Below are 22807 nucleotides of genomic sequence, written 5' to 3' on the forward strand. Positions count from 1 at the left end.
AACCTGGCCCCACCAATCTGATGGCCATTTGAAAGAAAACTACCACTGTAGTATGTAAAGACATCTTCCATTATACATACATTGTAGTATGTATAGACATCTTCCATTAGCAACTCCTTTTCTCTTTACAGTGTATTTATTTTTTAAAATTTAAAAACTAGCCTCCTTACAAATGTGCTGTCTATTGTGCATTTTTCGGTTTTTCCAGCAGTTTACAGCTGTGATCCAAAGAAAGCACTCTTGTGCCTCTGCAGTTCTTCCAGTTGCAGTACCTACACCTAAGGAATCAAGCCAACCATTAAAAACAGATAACAGGTCCCTGGGTTTTTTTTTAATGCCTGCAATGAATTGCAACCCACATCTACATAGCCACTAACAGAACATAATTTTAGACTAATCTATTCTTAAACCTAATAAAAGGCATTTTCCAGGTGTGTCTTATCCACATTCCAGATTTAATAGCACATCCTGACTCATTCAAGATGGTCCAAACAGAACATCCTGACTCTCTGGTTTAATTGCTCATCATATAGCTACCACTACTCAAGTTTCTACTCATAATTGAGCAAAGATTAAATATTAAGTTAAATGAACATGAAGCTGTAAGACAGTTAAGAAAGATGTACCAAAGAAAATAGAGTTTAACAGAATCCTGCATAAGAACAATATTCAATGTCCTGCACTGAAAGAAAAGTAATATTCACAGCTTTCACATTCAATACATTTCTCAGTGAAATCTATCAAACTGCAATATGCCAGAACTTCGGGAAACCACAGTTGACAGACTATATAAAATCAAAACTAATGAAATTCATTTTTCCTACTAATATCCTAAATACCCCAAGTGATTCCATGCCAAACTCTACTTTTTCAGTTCCTACTTCCCATAAATATACAATATTGGCTAAGATTTAGTGCCATTAACTGAAGAGAATGGATTTGCACCAGAGAGGTAGATGTAAAGCAGACCCTAAAGGAACAGCATGTGCAAACAACACATTCGTCTAAATATAATATATGCAATATGATATATACCTGCTTTCCCCTACTTGTGTGGTCTCATGTAGCACATCCACTATTCTGCACCACACACACACACTGTGCAAAATGGGGATACTAAAACTATTATTCTTTAATATATTCAAGGCATCACTTTAAAAAATAGCCCTTTAAACAGAAGCTTCCTCTAAAAAGAGAAAAAGAAAATTCACTCCCATATGCATGAAGCACAGTTTAAGCCGAACATCACTGACCAATCAAAATTAGTGAATGCACTGCATCTCTCTGCAGTGAAGAGAAGCGACAAGGTAGGCTGTCATTCTGCTCAGGCTGCCCGGAACAAGCTTTCCTAAGCAGCCAAAGCTGCTCCTCTTCCGAACCGCTGAGCCTGCGCTGCCTCTGGAGACAAGAAGCCTTCAGTACGTTAAATTACTTTCATTATGCATTTTCAGATGCTTATTGATTCTACGGCGGGAAGCGGGAGACTGCAGCAGGCTCTGAAAGCAGCACTGCATGCTGTGTGCATGTGAACAAACAGCGCGGAAACAATGGCACAGCACAAGCGCAAATTTTCATTAAGGTCCTTTTTCGGAGAGATGCTTTTCACCCTCTTCCCCCTGTACTCTGCTAACAAGTGAAAAAAACAACAACCAAAAAACAAACAAACTATGAATCCCTCCAAACTGGAACTGTTCCACCAGCTTCGGGAATTTATTGCATCCTCAATAGAGGTAAGGCACATTCCATTTTACAATACAGAGCCTCAGCAGTAGCTAAGAAACAATGTTTGTGAAGGGGAAAGAGATGACAGGTTCAGCTTAAAATTCTGATTTGGCTTCCTGCTTTTATTTCTGAGGACACACAGCATTCAAATATGCTTTCTTCCATTTAAAAGGATGAAATCCTTACAGTGTTTTGCCTGTAAATTCATGCGATCTGGAAGATTACAGTGTCTGTACCTCTTAAGGGATGGCACAGCTTAGGTTTCGGCTGCTAAATAGTTCTTAATGCAGTTAAAATGCTTTCTTCTGTCAAGGCCATTAAAAAAAAATGTATTAGGCAGCCACATATGTCACTAACAAATTCAAATATCCCATAAAGGATCATAAATGCTTTTTTGTGGGGGATGGGTTATATGACTAATCCCAGGTTGCCTACGGGGAAATTGTGTGTGTGTGTGCATGTTTCTGTTAAATGCTTTGCTACTGAAGGTATGTCTGAAGAAGCGTAATGCAAATAAGCTTACACAAAGTAAGGAAATCAAAATGCTACTTATAATTCCTAAGAAGCAGTGGAGACTTTTAGATGGTCACATGAAGCCAATACATTAGTATGTAAACTAGTCTATTGTTAAAGCTCCATTCCACAGTACTTATGAATTACTGTTTTTTTTTTAATTGTAGAAACATTCCTCCCCTAACTACTACTGTATCCTTGGCTTTAACGTAATCTTAAAATATATCCAGTCTAAATGGATCCAAATGGAAAGGTATTTCAGGATGGGGAAGAACAGAAGAGAACTACCATATTCGGAAGTACTTAAATAATTTTGTTAATGTTATATACTCCTACAGAAAACAATTTCACACTGTCTGACAGAAGCCATCTTTCATGGTGTGCAATCAGATGATACTAGAGGCATGTAGTCAGTCATAATTGTATTTAAATTATTATAGAATCTCTGCTTTTATCATGTTTCATCTTCCTTTTCAAGGGAGCATATAATCTGATTCGGTTTTATTACCGACAACAAGAAAAACACAGTCGCCCGCAGATCTTCACAACGGCTATCGGGATTTGCTTATTATAATATATGTTTTTAAACCCAAGGATTTACAAGAAAGTTATGGATCTACATTCCCCCTCGAATGGCGTGTGATGCATATATGGACACAGAGGACTAACAAAGGCACCTGCTCAAATACTCAAGAGAAGATTAATTCAGTGGCTTATTGCTGAAGCAAAATGGTGAGCATCTCTTGCAAATGGATTTATAACATAAAACCAGAATTGTGGATTTGGCTGATGAATGAAGAAACAGTAACACAAATTTTCCCTGAAGGAATATCTATATAAATACCAGCATGCTAAAATTTGGCTCCAAGTATGTCATATACAACAATAAAACGTCATTTGTAGCACTTAGTACAGTGACTAAAGTTTAAGGGAACTACCCTAACCAGCTGATGTAGTTTATGACCCGAGTTATAGTAGCTGCAAATGAGCACACAGGAACTGGATTACTGCAACACACAGCAATTTTTGTGACAAACCCAGGACTCCACACTAACAAACAAAAGTACCACACAAGCCATTGTACAACTCTAACAAAAGGGCATTTTTGAAGTCCAGTGTTAATTTCTATTCTGCAGCTTACATTTTTAGAAATGAAATTAAAAAGTGGTGCCAAACAATGGAGAAGAGGCTAGAAATTATGAATCACTCACAAAAGAGTTGCTGTCCACCAGTGGCTTTTAAAAGGGAGAGACAACTCATATACACCAGGCTCTGGTCTGTAGGAACCTATAATTAAGCCTTTTTGTTCAATTGTGCTTTTTTTTTTCATCTGCTGCTGATGTGCTGAAAACAAAAAGAAAAACTAAAATATTCTGCAAGGCTGGAAACAGATCGCAGCCATCTTTCTGTTGCCAGGTGAAAACGCATGTCAAAATCTGTCAGTGACACCATGTATGAATTTATGAGAAGCTGCTATAGTGAGCTGAAAGGCCCCTGAGGCAACAGAAAACAGGTAGGTCAGATGTTGCATGCACCCAACCTCTGTTTTAACATTTGCAGAAGAAAAGAGCACAGCTCTGGGTATGCGTTTCATTTTAATTACCTTCCCACCTTGACATCTCTGCTTTTATTTAACTGAACATCTATCTAACTGACTGGTGCGACAAAGACCTAATGTTTAATCTGTCTGTCTAAAAGTTGGCACATGGGGAATTTTTCCATTTTTGTAAGATTTCAGTTTGCATGTTCCTGCAGCTTAGCCTTGTAAAACAGGCTAGGTTATACAGTGTGCTTAACTACCTCTAATCTTTCTGAGTTTTTTGTTAACCACTGCAAAGGGTATATAATTTACAATACATTTAGAATAGCTGTAAACATGTCCCTATGGCTAAGACCTCATAAACAGAAGAAATTGCCATCTAAGTCATTCAAAACTTGCATCTGGTGATAGAGTAACAGCTAGTGTTTTTTAAAGGGTTTTCTGCTTTATTTCCTAACCAAAACTCTTATAGTATAAAAATCATTGCCCTTCTTCAATAAATATGCCAGCTAATAATTAACCAAAACCCCAACCTATTATTGAAATTTCCGAGTGAAAGGATTAATAACTGTCATTTTATTTTTAAAATGTTTATTTTACAAGGGTGTAAATGTGAATATGAAACAACCAAGACAAATAGGTTTTTGCCAAAATATCTTGCACAGGAACTCTATGCACGTTTACCTAGGAGTAAGCCCCAGTGACCACAATGGGACTTACGTTTGAGTAAATAGCACTGTCAGAAGGCCTAAGGCACAGAAAGTGGTTCACCTTTCAGAAGCAGTCAATTAGCAAGCATCTAAAAGTATTATTATTAAATATGTGACACTGGAATCATAAACTACCCAGGGTGTGGTCATAGCAGAAGTCATATTGCCACAATTAATGCTATTTCAGTAAACTGTAAATCTTCAACATGGGATGGAAGACGACTTTTACAGTATTTTGTGCAGAAAACACACACAAATGCACCACCCACTTAAACCTGCCTACGTAACCCCACCATGACAAAATATGTATTCTTGTCTAACAAGATGACAAAGATGTTGTGATTAAATTCTCCTGCTTCATGCAGCTCAACAACTCAACCCTATGAAGCCACTCTCTCTGCTAGCGGCTTGAATTTCCTTGCATGGAACATGCTGGGTACATAAAAAATATGTATCAATAGTTTATGAAACCAGTGCAAGAGACTACATACATTTGCAAATCTTTGCACATATGTACAAACATTCACTTATAACTGCACAATCAATTTATATGCACCCACAACATTTTACACGTATTGATACATCAAAAACAATCACTCGATACAAGACACTTCCAAGGAGATAGCAGTACACCATTCCAATAACATGACTGTAATCTAAAGAAATATTTCAGGGTGGAGTTATCATCCAGAGGAAGAAATGTAAAATGCATGTTTCTTTGAAATATAGCCACCTCCCTTTCCCCACAAAAGCTTCATATAAAATAATATGGCTTAGTTTCCAACAGGTACAAAGGTCAAAGCTATGCGTGCAGTTTGCATTGCAAATGTTACAGCCTTGTTTTAAAAAAAATTCTTTCTTTTACTGCCTTCAATTCCTGCAAGCTAAGTACAATTCCAAAGTCACCGTGTGTTAATTAAAAGCTAATAAAAACCAAAACCTGCTTTTCTGTAGACGTGTAAATTATGACGAGCATCCAAAAACCAAACAGCTTTATATGTTCTCTCTCATCTTTCAGGGCAAAACAAACTTCCAACCAAAGAATGTGTTTCTCTTCCATTCTAGAAGTCAACATGCAGTCTGAATCCAACATTACAGTTCGAGATGCCATTGACGACATCGACACAAATATGTACCAACCACTGTCTTATCCATTAAGCTTTCAAGTTTCTCTCACTGGATTTCTGATGCTAGAAATTGTATTGGGACTTGGCAGCAACCTCACTGTCTTGGTACTTTACTGCATGAAATCCAACTTAATCAACTCGGTCAGTAACATTATTACAATGAACCTGCACGTCCTTGATGTAATCATTTGTGTGGGATGTATTCCTCTAACTATAGTTATTCTTCTGCTTTCTCTGGAGAGAAACACAGCATTGATCTGCTGCTTCCACGAGGCTTGTGTCTCCTTCGCAAGTGTTTCCACCGCAATCAACGTCTTTGCTATCACTTTGGACCGATACGATATCTCTGTGAAGCCTGCAAATCGGATCTTGACCATGGGACGGGCTGTGACGCTCATGACATCGATATGGGTTGTCTCTTTCTTCGCCTTCTTAATTCCATTCATCGAAGTGAATTTCTTCAGTCTTCAAAGTGCCAATACTTGGGAAAACAAGACGCTCTTGTGCGTCAGCACAAACGAATACTACACAGAGCTGGGAATGTACTACCACCTTTTAGTGCAGATTCCTATATTTTTTTTCACCGTCATAGTAATGTTAATTACATACAGCAAAATCCTCCAGGCACTCAATATCCGAATAGGCACAAGATTCTCCACGGCACAAAAGAAAAAAGCAAGGAAGAAAAAAACCATTTCTTTGTCCACACAACACGAAACTACTGAAGTCTCCCAAAGCAGTGGAGGGAGAAACGTCGTCTTTGGCGTGAGGACTTCCGTTTCTGTTATAATTGCCCTACGGAGGGCTGTAAAGAGACATCGCGAAAGACGGGAAAGACAGAAGAGAGTCTTCAGGATGTCACTGTTGATCATTTCAACTTTTCTTCTCTGCTGGACGCCAATTACAGTTTTAAACACGACCATTTTATGTTTGGGCCCAAGTGACCTTTTGGTAAAACTGAGGTTATGTTTTCTAGTCATGGCATATGGAACTACCATTTTCCACCCTCTACTATACGCATTCACCAGACAGAAATTTCAGAAAGTCCTGAAAAGCAAAATGAAAAAACGCGTTGTTTCAATAGTGGAAGCTGACCCCATTCCAAATAATGCTGTTATACACAACTCGTGGATAGAGCCTAAGAGGAACAAGACAATTACTTTTGAAGACCATGAAGTAAGACAAAAATGCTTAGTACCTCAGGTTGTCACAGATTAGATTTCAGTATTCGCTGAATCATTTAATAGGAAATGTTAAGAAGAAGCTGAAGTAAATACTGCCAAAATAAGGATCTTTTTTTAAAAAAAAAATGGACGATAGAATTGGATAGACTGTAAATGTTTGACATGTGCTAAATAGATAAGGCCTGTATATTCTATTTCTTCATTCGTCAAGGTGTGTGTTGCATGGCAGTTTGTTAAGAGTAATACCATGGAAATATTTTGTCAATATGCTGTCCTCCAATATACATCCACGTAAATATTTTATATAAAAATAGCCTTAAAAGGTGTACACTTTTAAACATATATATATATATTTGAGTTGCTGTAAATATATAAAGCTTTGTTTTTAAGCTTTCTGCCACCAAAAGAGTTTATTGGCTTGACATAACTTGTGTGACATTAAGGTTTTAAATCTTTCCAGATGGCTCTCTTCTGATATATCAAACTATATTAATGAAACCAAACTTTTTTTATCAGCGCCAGATATTATAATTATGTGTCCAATGCATCCCACACATGTTCATCACACACCACATCTCTGACCTAATCTAAGGAATTATTAAATTTTAAGTTCCTTTAAAGCCGAAACAACCTGCCCTTACAACTAGTTTTCACAGCAAAAATAGACAACCTCTCTCATAACATAATGTTAATCTGTTACAGAAATGGTTATATGATAATGCACTTAAGTGTGAAGTAAAATGGATGAAATATGGAATGTTCTTCCCATGTTTACGAGCCACATAAACCAGCCCTAATTATGCTATTCTGATTTTAAAACAATATTTTCTTCCTTCCAGCACTTTCTACTAAGTGTAGCATTGCAATCAAAATGCCAAATCTCCAACAGTTACTTTCCACAAATGCATCACAGGGCAGCAACACAAGTGTTACTATGAGCCCATCCAGACATTAAATTTGTAGTACAGCATTACTTCATTTGATTTGTAGGATCCAGATATCTGCCCTCAAGGAAGGCAGGATATTGCGTTTTCCTACCTCTCAAACTAGCACTGCATCTTGTCCAATAACTAACAGGGTAATTGCAATTTGAAAGGCTATCAGAATCATAGCTAGCTGCATGATTTCAACTCTCCCCCACTCAGCCTGAAAAGAAAGGAACTGCATAGGAACCCCCATTGATTCTTTATCATTCTATTCTTACTACCGCTAACTCTAACTCTTAAATTACTGTGCAGAATAGACATTTGAAATGGTAAACTTGCAGGGATCCCTTAATCTTAAACCAGATGTGATATTGCTACATTTCTGCCAGTTACCTCACTGATCAACACTGGGTGCATCCAGCTGTCGTCGTCGCTTAGGCCAGGGTTTCCCAAACTTGGGTCTCCAGCTGTTTTTGGACTACAACTCCCATCATCCCTAGCTAGCAGGACCAGTGGTCAGGGGTGAGGGGTACTGCAGTCCCAAAACAGCTAGAGATGTGACTTCGGAAAACCCTGGCTTAGTCCAACTGCAAGGTGTAGAACCCGACACTGTACTTGGGGTACAGTAATTTGGATCCTTGTCCCTTCAGAGCTAATAAAGACCAACTTCTGATCAGGCTCAACAATGCTTTTGGGAGAGAGGTGAACACAGCCCTCTTTTAAAGAGGGGTTTCTTATATTTCTTCCTCATGATGTTTGGGTGACCAATCTAGGATATTTTCCCCTGGGCAGCAGGAGTGAAACTGAACAAGTGATGGTGTAAGGATTCCAGGCATTTCTAGATAAGACAGTTTTCTCTGCTTAACCAATTTGAAATATGACTTGGGCAGCCTTCATGTGGACACTGGAAGGAAAAAATCCAACCCACTGCCCATTTCATTCCAATGATCTTTGTGCACTGATTCTAGAGTGGACTTAGGATAATCTTGCAAGTGAATCAGCTACCTGGTGTTAGGTCTGTTGCATCAGAAGTCCTGATGCAGACCCAAGTTGTCAACCAACCTGTCCTGGCCTGGCACTGCTCTGATCTCACCAAGGGACTTTAAAGCCTAGCACCAGCCAACGTGAAGCTTTGTGAAACGGGGGGGGGGTGGAATTTCAATGAGCACCTTAAATTAAGCTACCCCCCCCTTTGCCACGGGTTTTCAAAGAACACCCAAAAGGTACAGATCAGTCAAGAGGTTTTAAAAGTCTTATCAAAGGCAGGGTAGTAGATATGACATACCGTATTTTTCCGTCTATAAGACGCCCCCACGTATAAGACGCCCCTATTTTCGGGGCAACAACCAATCACCAGTCCACCCTCGGCACTATCCGTTTATAAGACGCCCCCTAATTTTTGACATTATTTTTTAAGGGGGTGGGAACCTAGACTTAAACACAGAAAAATACGGTATATGGCAAAACCAAAACACTGAGATGCATACTGCAAACACCCACACATAGTCACTTCCAATTTGATGGGGATGCTATGGATTGGTTTCACCACCGTACTGGCACATTTAGATGCAGAGTCTTCTTAAAGGTTCCTTGCTTGGCCCTGTAAACAAGGGAAGGAGTATGATGTAGCCTCTGACCCCATGATTAAGCCCAGCTTCAGCTATGTTCTGCTTCTCTGGCTGCCCGAGCAGCTTCCGAAAATTGGGGATACTGGACTTAACAAGGTAGTCAATATGTACATGGAATTACAGCCTTCACAAATGCCAGCTTTTAAGAAGTCACCCGAGGGAAGATCTACCCCATCCATATAAAGCACAGCCAATGCACATTTAAAGCACACAACTTGCCCCAAGGAATCCTGGGAACTGTAGTTTTCCTCCTCAGAGCTACAATTTTGTTAATGACATTTCCCAGGATTCTTTGGCGGAAGCAATTTCATTCATGGCTCAGTAGGTAGAGTATGAGACTCTTGATCTCAGGGTTGTGGGTTTGAGCTCCATGTTGGACGAATTCCCACATTGCAGGCGGGTTGGCCTAGATGACCCTTGTGGTCCCTTCCAACTCTACGGTTCTATGATTCTAAGTTATGCGCTTTAAATGTGTTTTGGGTGTCCTTCCAATGTATGCTGCGGATCTGCTCTGAATCCACCCAAGGTTTTCAACACGGAAAGATGACCAAGATATCTGTTTGTAAGACGTTGCTATTCTTTGCTGTTATGGTGTATCTGGAGACCCGCAAAACACAAACACTGCATAAGTATATTGAATAAATATTAAGCCTAAGTTCCAAGAGTTCTGAACAACAGGTGGCACGACGCAAAGCACACACACACAAGCTGCAGCTTGCCAAGCCTAACACAACCCACTGGCCACATCCTGCGGTTTAGCAAGTGATTTAACTATCTGTTTTCGCTGCCTACCTACAAATTGTCAATCAGCGATGGGCCATCATGCATGGATGGCAAGATGCATTCACTTTGGCCACAAGTTAGTCGCACAAGACGGCCTTTAAAAGCCCTGCATAAAAATTACTTATGCAGCAAAAGGCAGGTCTTTTAAAAGACAATACAGTTACTGAGCAATTGCAGCAGAAATTATTATTAAGAATATTTGGCAGGCAAGCTAGCATTAAAGACGACGTGATGGTAGAAGTGGGAGGAATCAACGTATCAGAGTCTCAAGTGCTACAAAAACCTAAACTAAACTAACTAAATGCTAATGCTAACTAAAACTTATCAACCATAATGGTAGCTCCTATAACCCCGGGAAGATAAGGGAGAACTGGTTCTTCTCATGGCAAACAAAACAGATTAAAGTAATAACAATGGCTCAGCATTCATCAAGCATTCGTCATAACCTCCTTTGGAGCAACTCTAAATCTTTCATCTGACAGAAGGAAGACAGCACCAGTTATCTAGAAAGCAAGGCTCCACATCAATGCAAAATATTCTCAATCACTTTAAATCTTATCCCTGTCTTGTCTTTAAGGGAGACTGAGGTACAGCTACTGTCAACTTACAATTCTATGGCTTCTCACACGAGAGATAATACCCACTTTACAATGACAGTCACAGATCTGTAACACAAGCAAGTGTAAGCTAGCTTTTAAAAGCGACGGACAGAATTCACAGAATTCACTAGCATTCCAATAATTTAGTCAAGAAGCAATATGTGTAATTAGATGTACTGACAATAGGGAACCGGAGCAGGTTTTGGTGAGAACTATATCACAATTAGCCAGTACTGTGCATACCGAGTATCAGATAACTAAACAGGTCTTCCTGGTGAATATATCTTTCTGGTGACGGGTTCATTCACTGCCATTGTATACTGTATGTTGTATTTTTTTTTTTTACAACAAAGAAACGGAACTATCTTCTCTTCCCCCACAGCCACCTACACCCCCCCCCAAAAAAAATCCTCTGGGCTGGGCTTGGAGGGGTTAGGAAAGGTCAGTCCTGTCCCAGCCTACAATGTTCAGGGAGGTCCCAGACCTTCCAGAGAGGCTTCTGAGGGTGAACAGGGAACTGCAAAGGGAGACAGGATATATACTTTCAACAACTCGCCTGCATTAATTCCTCTTACAGTCTAAGCCAACGATACCAATTCAACAAGACTAGGCTTCCTATAAGCAACTGTTTGGATCTTGCATGTGATTCCATTATCATGTATATGGTGGCAAAACAACATCTTTCTGAAACAGCCTTTCCCATCTCTACGATGGAAGGAAATTAAATGTTGTACAGTCGTACCTTGAAGTCAAACAGTATCCATTCCAGAAGTCCGTTCAACTTCCAAAACATTTGGAAACCAAAGCGTGACTGCAGGAAGCTCCTGCAGAAGCCGGGTCAGATGTTCAGGTTCCAAAGAACATCAGCAAACCAGAACACTCACTTCCAGGTTTGCGGCGTTCAGGAGCTAAAACGTTCAACTTGCAAGGCGTTCGCAAACCAAGGTATGACTGTACAAGGGTTATAATCTGAAACAGACACCTAAAAAGAGGCAGCTACCAGATCTGACATTAGATCGTATGTACTAAAACACTAAATTTTTAGGCGGACAGCCTCCTTAAATGTTTGATAAATGTGTTGTGTTTGCAATATCATTTTTCGCCAGCACTGCTTTTGCCTCAACAACTCTGCAATCGCTCATGGTTAAAGGGAACAATGGTCATATCAGATAGCACGTCCTTGTTCCTCTTATCAGTCAGATGAAGGAAAATAGTTGATTGCTCTTTAGTTATCTGACTACCATCTTTAATTCAAATTTCCTGTCCTCCTCTGACAGATGGTTTTAACTCGATAAGTGTACAGCCAATAATAGTGCCATATTTTACTACCAAACAACATTTTTTTAAAGTGTTCTAGAGTTGCATTGGGTTGTTCCAAGCGCCTGCTGTGACAATGTTAGCCTAGGTACAGCATGCCTACTAATAAGTAAATTGCATTGAGTTCAGTAGGATTTACTCCAAGGTAGTGTGTTGCACAAGGCAAATTGTGAGTTGCATAAGACTGTTCAGCTGATCATATTTTAACTAATCAGCTAAATATATGAACAAGTATCTTGCTCTTGTAGGCAGCTCCTTTCTTCACAATGGGAGCAAAATACAGTCATACCTCATGTTACGTCCGCTTCATATTACGTTCTTTCAGGATAAGTCCTGCGGCGACCCAGAAGTACCAGAAAGGATTACTTCCGGGTTTCGCCACTTGCGCATGCGCAGACGCGCAAAATGACGTCACGCGCATGCGCAGAAGTGGCGAATCGCAACCCGCGCATGCACAGACGCAGGTTGCGTTCTGCTCATGTTGCGAACAGGCCTCCGGAACGGATCCCGTTCGCAACCAGAGGTACCACTGTAATAAGGAGAAGATCAGGAAGTAGTTTCCCTATCCGGACAAAATAGGAAACTGTACTTAACTGAAGACTTCTTAATTTCTCAGTTTGTTCTTTGTTCGCCCCAAGAGCTACATGAGTAACCAAAAGACTTGTTCATGTCTCAGCTTATTAAACAGAATTAGGATCATCCAAACACAGTGTCCCAAAGGGCAGGTTGCTTCAGCTGCAACGCCAAACCAGTTCGGCATTTCTGGAATGAGCTCGGCGCTTGCACACTCCCCACCACCAAATTCACTTGACTAGCAAATTCCTGGGTTTTGGAAAACCATAGTTTGCCACCTGAACAAGCCTCACAAACTTCTGGAGCATCCCTGTACCACTTTGTACCCTTCACAGTCAAGGTTACGAACTGTGCAGAGAGCCACCAACTTCAGAAGAATGCCCTTCAGAAGATCTGTCCACTATAGATTCATCAGCCTTCAGAGCAGAATCTATGGAGATCGCAAACCTGTCGTCCTCCAAACACAAGGTGGGTTTCTTACATCGAGAGTTTGTCTTGCGTTTAACAACTTGCCTGGTAGCCAGAACCAACTGCAAGTTCCATGCAGGCAAGTAAGCAGGCTGGCAGAGGAGACACAACCTGCTCTACCCCTCTTCTGCCAGCTTGCTCAGTTTCCATGCCAGCCACAGAGGAAGGAAAGTCTCTAACTTCCTCCACAACAACCATGGAATTGCACTGGGCTAGCAGAGGTGGTGGGGGAAATGGAGTCATTTTTTTTAAGTCTTCTTTCTAAGAAGCCAAACGGTCTAAGTAGCCAGGTTCACCATGTTGGAAGGGCAGCTTGAGCAAGCTGTTGTTTCTTGTGCAAGCTAGTAACTCTTGTTGGGTTCATCTGCAAGGCTGGCTTACAGAAAGATGCTCCCTGTCCATTTAGGTCTATACCTCTGAGTTTAAGCACATTAAAAAGTAGTGCTCAGGGTAGCTATTGATTATCTCCTCGAGACTCACGCAAAGATTGCCTTACAGAAGTGGGGCAGATCAATTTTTAAAAGATGTGACTATGCAGGATCAATATATTTTGCCAACAAGCTAAAACCACCCTGCACAGATCTTCAAATATAACAAAAGCATTCTGACTCAAACACCACCTTGACTATTCCCTACAGAGCTATTCAGCTGCTATGTGTCGTTAAACACAGCCATCCATACCTTAGGGAACATTTATAATGATGCTTCTTTCAAATCCTTTGACACTCTCTGGTGTGAAAATGGACTTTCCAGCAGTCAAGCACAGAAGCATTATCAGATCAGAAACTGTTTTGGAATGGTTTAAGAATGAAACTAAACCCAAAACCAATCTTGTATGCCATCTGGGTTGCAATGACAGAAGAATTCAAGAACAGTGACAGAGAAACAGGTTTCCTTTCATGTTAGTCAGCTGAGTATAGGTTCCCCCAGAGAGAATAACGGATTTGAAAGAATACTATTCTTGCAATTATCTTAGCAAAGATATGTCTCATACAATATGCTTTAGCACCTATCGCTTGAGACAACACACACACACTTGGGTAATACATCTCATTTGGATTCAAGGCAATTTCAAATGATTAAATATTGTTAAGCCACTAAAACGACAAAATGTTTGCTTACACAGAGCAATTTAAAATCTTCAGTTGTGACATTCCAGCATATGAGCAATAGCCTGTAAGATTCCATTCCACCATTTCAAACAGGCTCTTCAGAGGAGTGAATAAACCCTATTCTAATAAACACATTTTGAAGCAATCATGAGAGCTAAAAAAATAATCTAGTAAACACACACAACCCCAGGTCCCAGTTGCTCTCCAGCACAGAACCATTATTCAACAACCTTTTTTTTTTTAAGTGATGGTTATAAATGCTTGTTTTTTTGTGCATTAAAGGGAAAATTAGATAGTTCATATCATACAAAATTACACCAGGAGGCACTTCCCTCAAAATTCTATTATGGATTATATTCTGAGTGATTTCATGTACATAAATAGCTTGTGTGAAGGACAAACACTGGAGTGATATGACTTTGGTCTTAAATACTATTCTACTTTACTCGAAATGAACTAACATGCTACACTGGCACAGTCCTGGATTAAACCAAATTCACTAACTGAAAAACGCAGAAGCTACTTTCTCTCCCATTACCTAAAATTTAAAGGGCTAAAAAGGATCTATGAATTTCTGGTGCTTTACTACACTGATAAGTGCACAGGTATTTTGATCTGACAACTGCAGCTTTCCATAACATCATTGATAGAAAGTGTCAGTGGGACAGGGAAAGCTATTTTGGGTACTTCTATTTGCTTCTTAGCTTCCAGGGATCCTGGTAATCCAATTAAGGAAAATCATACTTTGGGCTCACTTTGGGCGGGCCCAGTTAAGCACCTCCACCTGCCTGAGGGAAGCGCTTGAATGTTGCTCTCCAGGAGTGGGTAGACATTACCCCAGTCCCTTGCCTGGTTGAAGGTGCCATCATCTGGCAAATAGAACAACAGCCTGGGTTAGTCTGTGTATGAGGCGACCTGGGAGCTGGGGCTTTCTCTGTGCGGAAACCAAAAATGATGGCTTTGGGAAACGTGCCATAAACCTGATGGGGAACCAAGATCTATTGGAGTGTTAATGGTGTGAGCCCTTCCATCTTACGCTCAGGTTGTACATAGGTGTAAATAAAACCTGCCTGGAACATGTGAAGAAATAATAATAATAATAATAATAATAATAATAATAATAATAATAATAATTCTTTTGAGCATGTCTTTGAGAAATAGAATCCCAAAGGTTTTCTGGATATGTGGAATTTTGAGATGGTTAAAAAAAACAACACCTCAACATGGTGGCCCTTTGAAAACAATACAGAACATATTAAAAATACAATAATTAAACTGACAAACAACCATCTGTAATCAATGGTACCATAACATTTGACTGCTTAGTGCATAGGGTGATATATAGCATTTATACCCCAATGTCGAAGCAGCAAGAGACTTCAGAAGTCCCAGGACTTACCCAGGATTCTGTTTTCTTACAATGAAGGTCAGTGGAGACTGTGGTGTCTTTAAGATGTATGGTTCACTAGTAATCACACCTCCCACCCCTTGCAACAAATCAAATTCACCTTAAGATGAACCGGCAGGGAATTGTAATAATAGCTGGACATTCTTCTCCCCCACTACAGCTAAGCACACTAGACTGATATGGGCAAGTGTGAGGGGAGCAAGCCATAACGCTTGTGATCTCGTACATATTGTGGGCTTCTTTGCAAGTCTGGTGCCAGGACACAGTCCTGTATTCAAACAGGTAAGTTTGATGAGGTCTGAGGACACTGCTCTTGCTTGTTGAAAGGGCGCCAGAAGATTTATTAAGGCTAGTCAAAGATCAAAGTTAACTGGCATTGTAATGGTCTTAGGGGGAATCTCAGGGGATGCGCTATATTCATGGCATCAAGACAGGGTGTCAGGAGTGCGTGCAGGAGCCAGGCCCTGTGACCAGCAGGACTTCGCAGGACTGGGGCCTTCCTAAGTTTGTTCTGAAGAGGCAAGGCGCAGCTGCACAGGTGAGGCCGATTGGTAACTCACTGCACCTGGTGGCAAGAGCCAGGAATGGATATAAGGTCAGCATTTCCCTTCGGCTCTTTGCCACAGCAACACATTTCCTGCCTTGCTGCATTTGGCTCCTTGACCCCTTGCCTCTTGATCCTCAGACCCTTGGCATCTTGACTCCCGGCTCTGTGACCCTCGGACTCTTGGCTTCCAGATTCCCGTTCCTGCTCCCACCTTGCCCCCAGTCCCAATGTCCCCAGCCAGGACTTCATTCGCCCGTGAACCGGACCGTGACACAGGGGAATCCCCTCTTACGCAGGGGTTCTGTTCCCGGGACAAGAGCAAGTGGGGATCCCCCCATTCCATTCTGCCCCCTTTCGGCAAGGAAAACAGCGCATGCGTCAGCAGGAGTGTGCTGGTTGCATGCAACTGGGGAGACGCCCGTGCCTAAACAATGCTGCCAATGTGCTACTGTGCACATGGTACAGAGCTTCCTGTCAATAAGACGACCATGAATGAAACAAGTTATGCCCAGGCCTGTGAAATACTAGCAAGCCACCAGATTTTATTCAAGGAATATACCAAATGCATTTGGCTCCATTTATTGTTAAAGATCCTACAACACACCATAGTGTTTTGAGCCCTTCATTTGGAGGTTCTTAGATATCTGTGGCCTCATCCTGTGAGCAGCACGCATCAGACCTGCCTTTTATGTAAGGTTCTGTTTTCAGCTTTTAATCATTTTGGTTTTAATCTAATTCTATAACTTGCTTTGGATTACTTTTTGTAAAAGAAAAGCAACTAATAAGTGCTAACAACAGTAATAAATAATAAATAATAATTGTTGTTGTTGTTGTTGTTACTCTCCTCCCTATTCCCCTCTTCTTTTCAAGCCACAATTTTTAAGTTTTGAATTGATGTTGAAAAATCCTCTTTAGCCATACATGCTGTAAACACATTACCTGCTAGTAATTGATATATCCCTCGTTTTTAAAGAAATTTCTCAAACACATAATTGCTCCAATTTGCATTCTCTTGATTACTTTATTCAAATCATTCTCCATGATTTCCTCCCCCTTTCCCTTTCCTTTCCTTGTGTTCTCTTAATTAAATTATAGGGGTTATTTTTAGACTCAGTGGGCCTTTTATTTTATATCTTATACAGTAGTGCCAAGTACATGCACTTAGCTAATAAATACTAACACTGCATTATGCTGGAAGCAGTTTCAGTTTCAAATTTCAATTTCGCTGCAGGAACCTGGACGTAACCATGGTTCTCAAATCCACAGCTTAGGCGCATACTTGCATTCATTTTATCTCAGGCCGGCAATGGCCATACACAAGTGGGGAAGGATGTGTAATCTTGGAGCATAAGATTCTCCTAAACCACATCTGTTTTTCCTTGTTGCGCACAGACGATAGAGCAGGGATAACCAACATGGGACCTTCCAGTTGTTGTTGGAACTCCCAATTGCCCACAGCCTCAATCAACATAGCCAATGGTCAGAGATGAGGGGAACCGTAGTTCAACATTTGGAACGTTGACTACCCCTGCTATAAAGTGTAAAAAGGTAAAGGGACCCCTGACCATTAGGTCCAGTTGCAGACGACTCTGGGGTTGCGGTGCTCATCTCACTTTATTGGCCGAGGGAGCCCGTGTACAGCTTCCGGATCATGTGGCCAGCATGACTAAGCCGCTTCTGGCGAACCAGAGCAGCGCACGGAAACGCCGTTTACCTTCCCGCCGGAGCGGTACCTATTTATCTATTTGCACTTTGACATGCTTTCAAACTGCTAGGCTGGCAGGAGCAGCGACCAAGCAACGGGAGCTCACCCCGTTGCAGGGATTCGAACCGCTGACCTTCTGATCGGCAAGTCCTAGGCTCTGTGGTTTAACCCACAGCACCACCCGCATCCCATGCTATAAAGTGTATCTGATGTCAATAAGCACTTTGGACTCCAGATCACACAGTTTTAGCTTCCTTTTAGATTCCCAATGTGGGGGCACTATTATGTTTTTTTGGGGGGTGGGGGTCTTACAGGGCAATCCTATACATTTCTGCTCTGAAGTAAGTCTAATGAGATATAGTGGTACCTTGGTTCTCAAACGCCTTGGTACTTGAACAACTTGGAACCAGAATGCTGCAAACCCAGAAGTAAGTGTTCCAGTTTGCAAACCTTTTTCGGAAGCCAAACATGCTCCGTTTTGAGTGTTTCACTTCCAATTTGAGTGTTACGCTGAGGTTTGATGTTTTTGCTATTTCTTTTGCGTTTTTTTGTGGTTTTTTGTTTTGTTTTTGTGACTGTGTGGAACCCAGTTCAGCTACTGATTGATTGATTGATTGATTGTGTGACTGCAGTACATTGTTTACTGCTTTCATTCTATGGATCAATGGTCTCATTGGATAGTAAAATTCATGTTAAATTGCTGTTTTAGGGATTGTTTTTAAAAGTCTGGAACGGATTAATCCATTTTGAATTACTTTCTATGGGAAAGCGCGCCTTGGTTTTGGAACGCTTTGGTTTTGGAACGGACTTCCGGAATGGATTAAGTTTGAGAACCAAGGTACGACTGTATAAAACATGCATAGGATGTCAGCCAACGTATTATTATATTTATTGTTATTTATGAAATCTGCATACCACAATTCTTCCGAAGATCACAGGGCAGTTCACAACACGAAAATACAAAATGAGAACACAAAATACGTAATACAAACAAAAACAAGGCAATAACCCCACTCCTACAAACACATTTAACTTACCCAGGAGTAAGCCTCATTAAATTCAATGGGACTTACTTCTGAGTAGATATGCATAGGTTTGCACTGTCCTGTTAAATTTCTCAGACCACTGTTTATCCTCAATGCACTTTCAATTCTCGTCAGTGTATTTTCTCAGGCCAAAGATGGTTAACATGCAGCTTGGCACTGTTCCAAAACTTTCCTTAAGTATGCTGCAACTAACCTGAACACTAAGGACAGCTTAGTAACTACTCCACAGATCACACAAAGGATGTATGTTTCCTCTTGAACATAAGCTGCTTTAGACTGCAACCCTAACTTCCCCTCTTACCTGGAAGTAAGCCCTACAGAATCCAACAGAACTTACTTCTGAGTGGACGTGATTGGGATTCCGCCGTTACTCTCAATTGAAAGGGAAAACATGGCACACAATGACCTTGTGCAAATTTTAAAAACAACGCACAAACATTTATAGGTACATGTGGGAGTGCAGACCCAAGAATGCATGTTCTTGACTTCTTGAAGTTTGCCCCCACAAAACCTTCTCTCAAAGAGAAACAGCAAAAGTACGGATGCACACACACGTAATGCAATCACTGATTTGGGATCCAGAAAAGGGATACTGATTTTGAATGATTAAAGCTGAGGCTGGATTATTATTTTTTTACTAAGATGCTCACCTTCTTCTCCCCCCCCCCCACAAAAATATTCAGGAACCCTGGATTCATTATTTTATTAGTAATAAATATGAATTCTGCCAGGAAAGCCAAAATTCTGCTTGATAATGAGATAGAACACCAATATGATTCATTTAGTAACTCAGGCTTGGTTCTCCCACCCCCATCCTCTGGTTAAACGTCTTTCTATAGTTAGGCTGAACGGAACACTCACATTCCACCAAATGCATTAATTGGCAATAAATCCCTTTGGGTCATTATACCAATCATATCCAAAATTCAGCAGCACAAAGAATACACTAGCTAAGCCAGCAAATATTATTCATGTGATAATCATTGCACATTACAGGCATCGCCGTAGTTTCGGTTCATTGAACAGCTAGTAGCATAAGCTTAATTTTTGCACAACGCTGCGATAATTACATGGTATGCTTGCTGTTATTTCCTACAATCTAACAAAACTATAATGAACATTTTACTGTACAGCTAGATGAGTAACCCTCTTGTTTTTGTTTACAATCCATCCTAAGGAGTTTTGTGAATGTGAAACATCTGAATGGCGAGAAGGATGTGGTGTTTTGAGCAGAAGGGAAGAAAAGAAAAGTAAGAAAGTTATGGGGTGCTATGGAAAAGATCTCCAGCTTATACAGAACATCACAGTTTAAAAACACTGCCTTGGAGGTTGCAATCTTCTCTCCACTTACCTTGAAATAAACCCCACTGAATCATTGGGGCCTACTTCTGAGGAGACACAGTTAGGATTGTGATGTTAGTTATTGTACAACCTTGACCCAATGGAAAATGAATTCAATCAGTTAAGCACCTTGAGAACCAGTAGCCGATTTCTGTTTTGCTGCCTAGTACCTGCTGTGAAAGGGATGTGGGTGGCGCTGCGGGTTAAACCACAGAGCCTAGGACTTGCCGATCAGAAGGTCAGCGGTTCAAATCCCCGTGACGGGGTGAGCTCCCGTTGCTTGGTCCCTGCTCCTGCCAACCTAGCAGAGATGAGCGCCGCAAACCCAAAGTCGGTCACGACTGGACCTAATGGCCAGGGGTCCCTTTACCCTTTACCTACCTGCTGTGATTCTTGCACAGCAATTCATAAGGGGTTTGATCCTGGCACTGCTGTGTGCTACAGCAGAAACACCCTACCTGCTAATTTTTTGCTCGACTTGAGTAGGATACTTGTGCAGCAGGTCAGAACCACTGGTTATATGAGGCATAGGAACAGTAGAAGCATTTGCCCTCTTCACACTTTATAATCACTTGAAGGGGGTTTGCTGCAATTAAGGAGGAGCTGGGCTGCACTGCTGCCTCTGATGCTACACAACTTACTTCTACCACCATTCAACATCTACACAATGACTTCAGCAAAGCCTTTCTATGTAGGCTTTCCAGGCATCCCGGAAGCCTGATAATGGAGAGTTTACATTCGTAGTCTTCCCCACTACACACATCCACACATAAGGGTTGGAGAGGCCATGAGACACTAGGGGGAGGGCATCCCTTTAATCACGTGAACCTGGTGCTTTCAGATCAAATGGAAGCTTTCCTGCACTAGGACAGCTGAAAAAGAACCAAATATTGGCCAATTTCAAGGAAGACATTGAACTTGCTTGTAATACACCTTGTGATTGTCAAAGACCGGAAACAAACCATGAGAAGTGGTCAGCCGCATTATGCTTTCTGTGTGGACTTTCTGAAAGCATTGGGTCTGACCATGGTAGAAAACAAAATCCTGAACCTTCATCTAATAAAGCAAGGTGATTATTACGTCAAGAGTGGACCCTTGTGCATCACTTGATACAGGCAAGTTATATGATCGCTCTGGAGAGATAAAGGGTTGTTTGGTGCTAGAAATATATTAAAGTGAGTTCTACTCAAGTACTTTACCATGCCTTCCTCTTCATTTCAACCCCCTGTGGTTCCTCAAAATTGACTCTTCGGAACTGAGAGACCCTCCAGTACCACCTGGGATGTGATAAAGCAGTGCAGCAGGACTGGGAGAACTGGCAAAACTCGGGGAGAGGGCGACCTTACACATGCAGAAGTATCTTTCTGTTTTACAGAAGGCTCACTTAGATCCAACTCACACAGCACACATTATTGCATTGTAAGTATAATAGATAAAGGTGATTAAAGACAAAAAACAAATTGCCCACAGATGCTTCTTCATGTTGATCAGTTCACTGCAATCTAAACTACTTTACCAAGGTGGCACAAACCACAATTTGAGCAGATATAACACCAGAGAAGGATGCTATGTCAGGCAAGCAAGCAAGTCAGCATCTTCCATTCCCCCCCCCCCCCGCTGATCAACTTTGTTGAATTAAAACATCCAAAACAGAGGGTAAGGTTTAAAGAACTCCAAGATTAGTTCAGCAGTCATACCCTAACGGCAGTGTGCGACTCATTAAAAAGACAGCAGTACATATATATAAAACCAACTAAAGCACGGATACACTATCTTCTGTTATTTAAGTTTATGCTGAATTTAATTTTGTAAGATAAATGGGTACCATACGCTAACCTCAACCCATTCCATGTCCTAACCTCTGAAGGCCTGACTGTGGAGGTACGTCTTCAACTGCCTCTCAAAAAAGTATAGCGTGGAGGCAAGATGTACTGTATTTTTTGCTCTATAAGACGCACTTTTTCCCTCCTAAAAAGTAAGGGGAAATGTGTGTGCGTCTTATGGGGCGAATGCAGGCTGCGCGGCTATCCCAGAAGCCAGAAGAGCAAGAGGGATCACTGCGCAGCACTCCCTCCATCTCTTCTAGCTTCTGGCTTAGCCCCTCAGTCCCTTCCCCCACCTCCCGCAAAAGCCCCCAAGAGCCACGCTCTCTTTAAAGAGCCTCGCAGAACGTGTGTGCGGCTCTTGGGGGCTTTTGCGGGAGGTGGGGGAAGCACCGCACATATGCTCCATGCGGCTCATGAAAGGGAGCGCGGAGCAGAGCCTGGGATGCATACAGGCTCTGCTCAGCACTCTCTTTAAAGAATTTTTCCCCCCTTGCATTCCTCCTCTAAAAACTAGGTACGTCTTATGGTCAGGTGCGTCTTGTGGAGCAAAAAATACGGTATCTTAGTGAAAGGATGGTTTGGGAGCAGTTACCAAGAAAGCCGTGTGCGCCTGCTCCTCACAGTAGGTCCCCCACCCCATATCCAAAACACCCATACTGGGAGGCACCCAACACAAAACAGGAGTCTGCAGCAGCGGAGTCTGCAGCAAGCAGATCAGGCACCTGGGGCGAC

General features: G+C 41.3%; 2 protein-coding genes and 1 long non-coding RNA gene across 10 annotated transcripts in view; 2 read left to right on the plus strand and 1 right to left on the minus strand.

Moving 5' to 3' along the window:
* COG5 (component of oligomeric golgi complex 5) overlaps positions 1-22807 on the minus strand; it is a 170264-nt gene that overhangs the window by 129589 nt on the left and 17868 nt on the right. The window lies entirely within an intron of this gene.
* GPR22 (G protein-coupled receptor 22) lies at positions 1095-7191 on the plus strand. 6 transcript variants are annotated; one of them, XM_083575299.1, is made up of 4 exons: positions 1096-1730; positions 2714-2967; positions 3594-3748; positions 5504-7191. In XM_083575299.1, exon 4 carries the CDS (start codon positions 5529-5531, stop codon positions 6828-6830), a length of 1302 nt encoding a protein of 433 aa, XP_083431425.1. In that variant the 5' UTR covers positions 1096-1730; positions 2714-2967; positions 3594-3748; positions 5504-5528; the 3' UTR covers positions 6831-7191. The 6 variants fall into 6 exon arrangements, with proteins under 6 accessions (XP_083431426.1, XP_083431428.1, XP_083431425.1 ...); XM_083575300.1 differs by lacking the exon at positions 3594-3748 and having other exon boundaries at positions 1095-1730; XM_083575302.1 differs by lacking the exon at positions 3594-3748 and having other exon boundaries at positions 1095-1730; positions 5551-7191.
* LOC310743209 lies at positions 12647-16760 on the plus strand. Its single transcript, XR_014538883.1, has 2 exons — positions 12647-13090; positions 16296-16760. It is a non-coding gene; the product is annotated as an uncharacterized lncRNA (long non-coding RNA).

Source organism: Podarcis filfolensis (genome assembly GCF_964270895.1).
Source record: "Podarcis filfolensis genome assembly, chromosome: 10".
In the NCBI taxonomy this organism is placed as follows: domain Eukaryota; kingdom Metazoa; phylum Chordata; class Lepidosauria; order Squamata; family Lacertidae; genus Podarcis; species Podarcis filfolensis.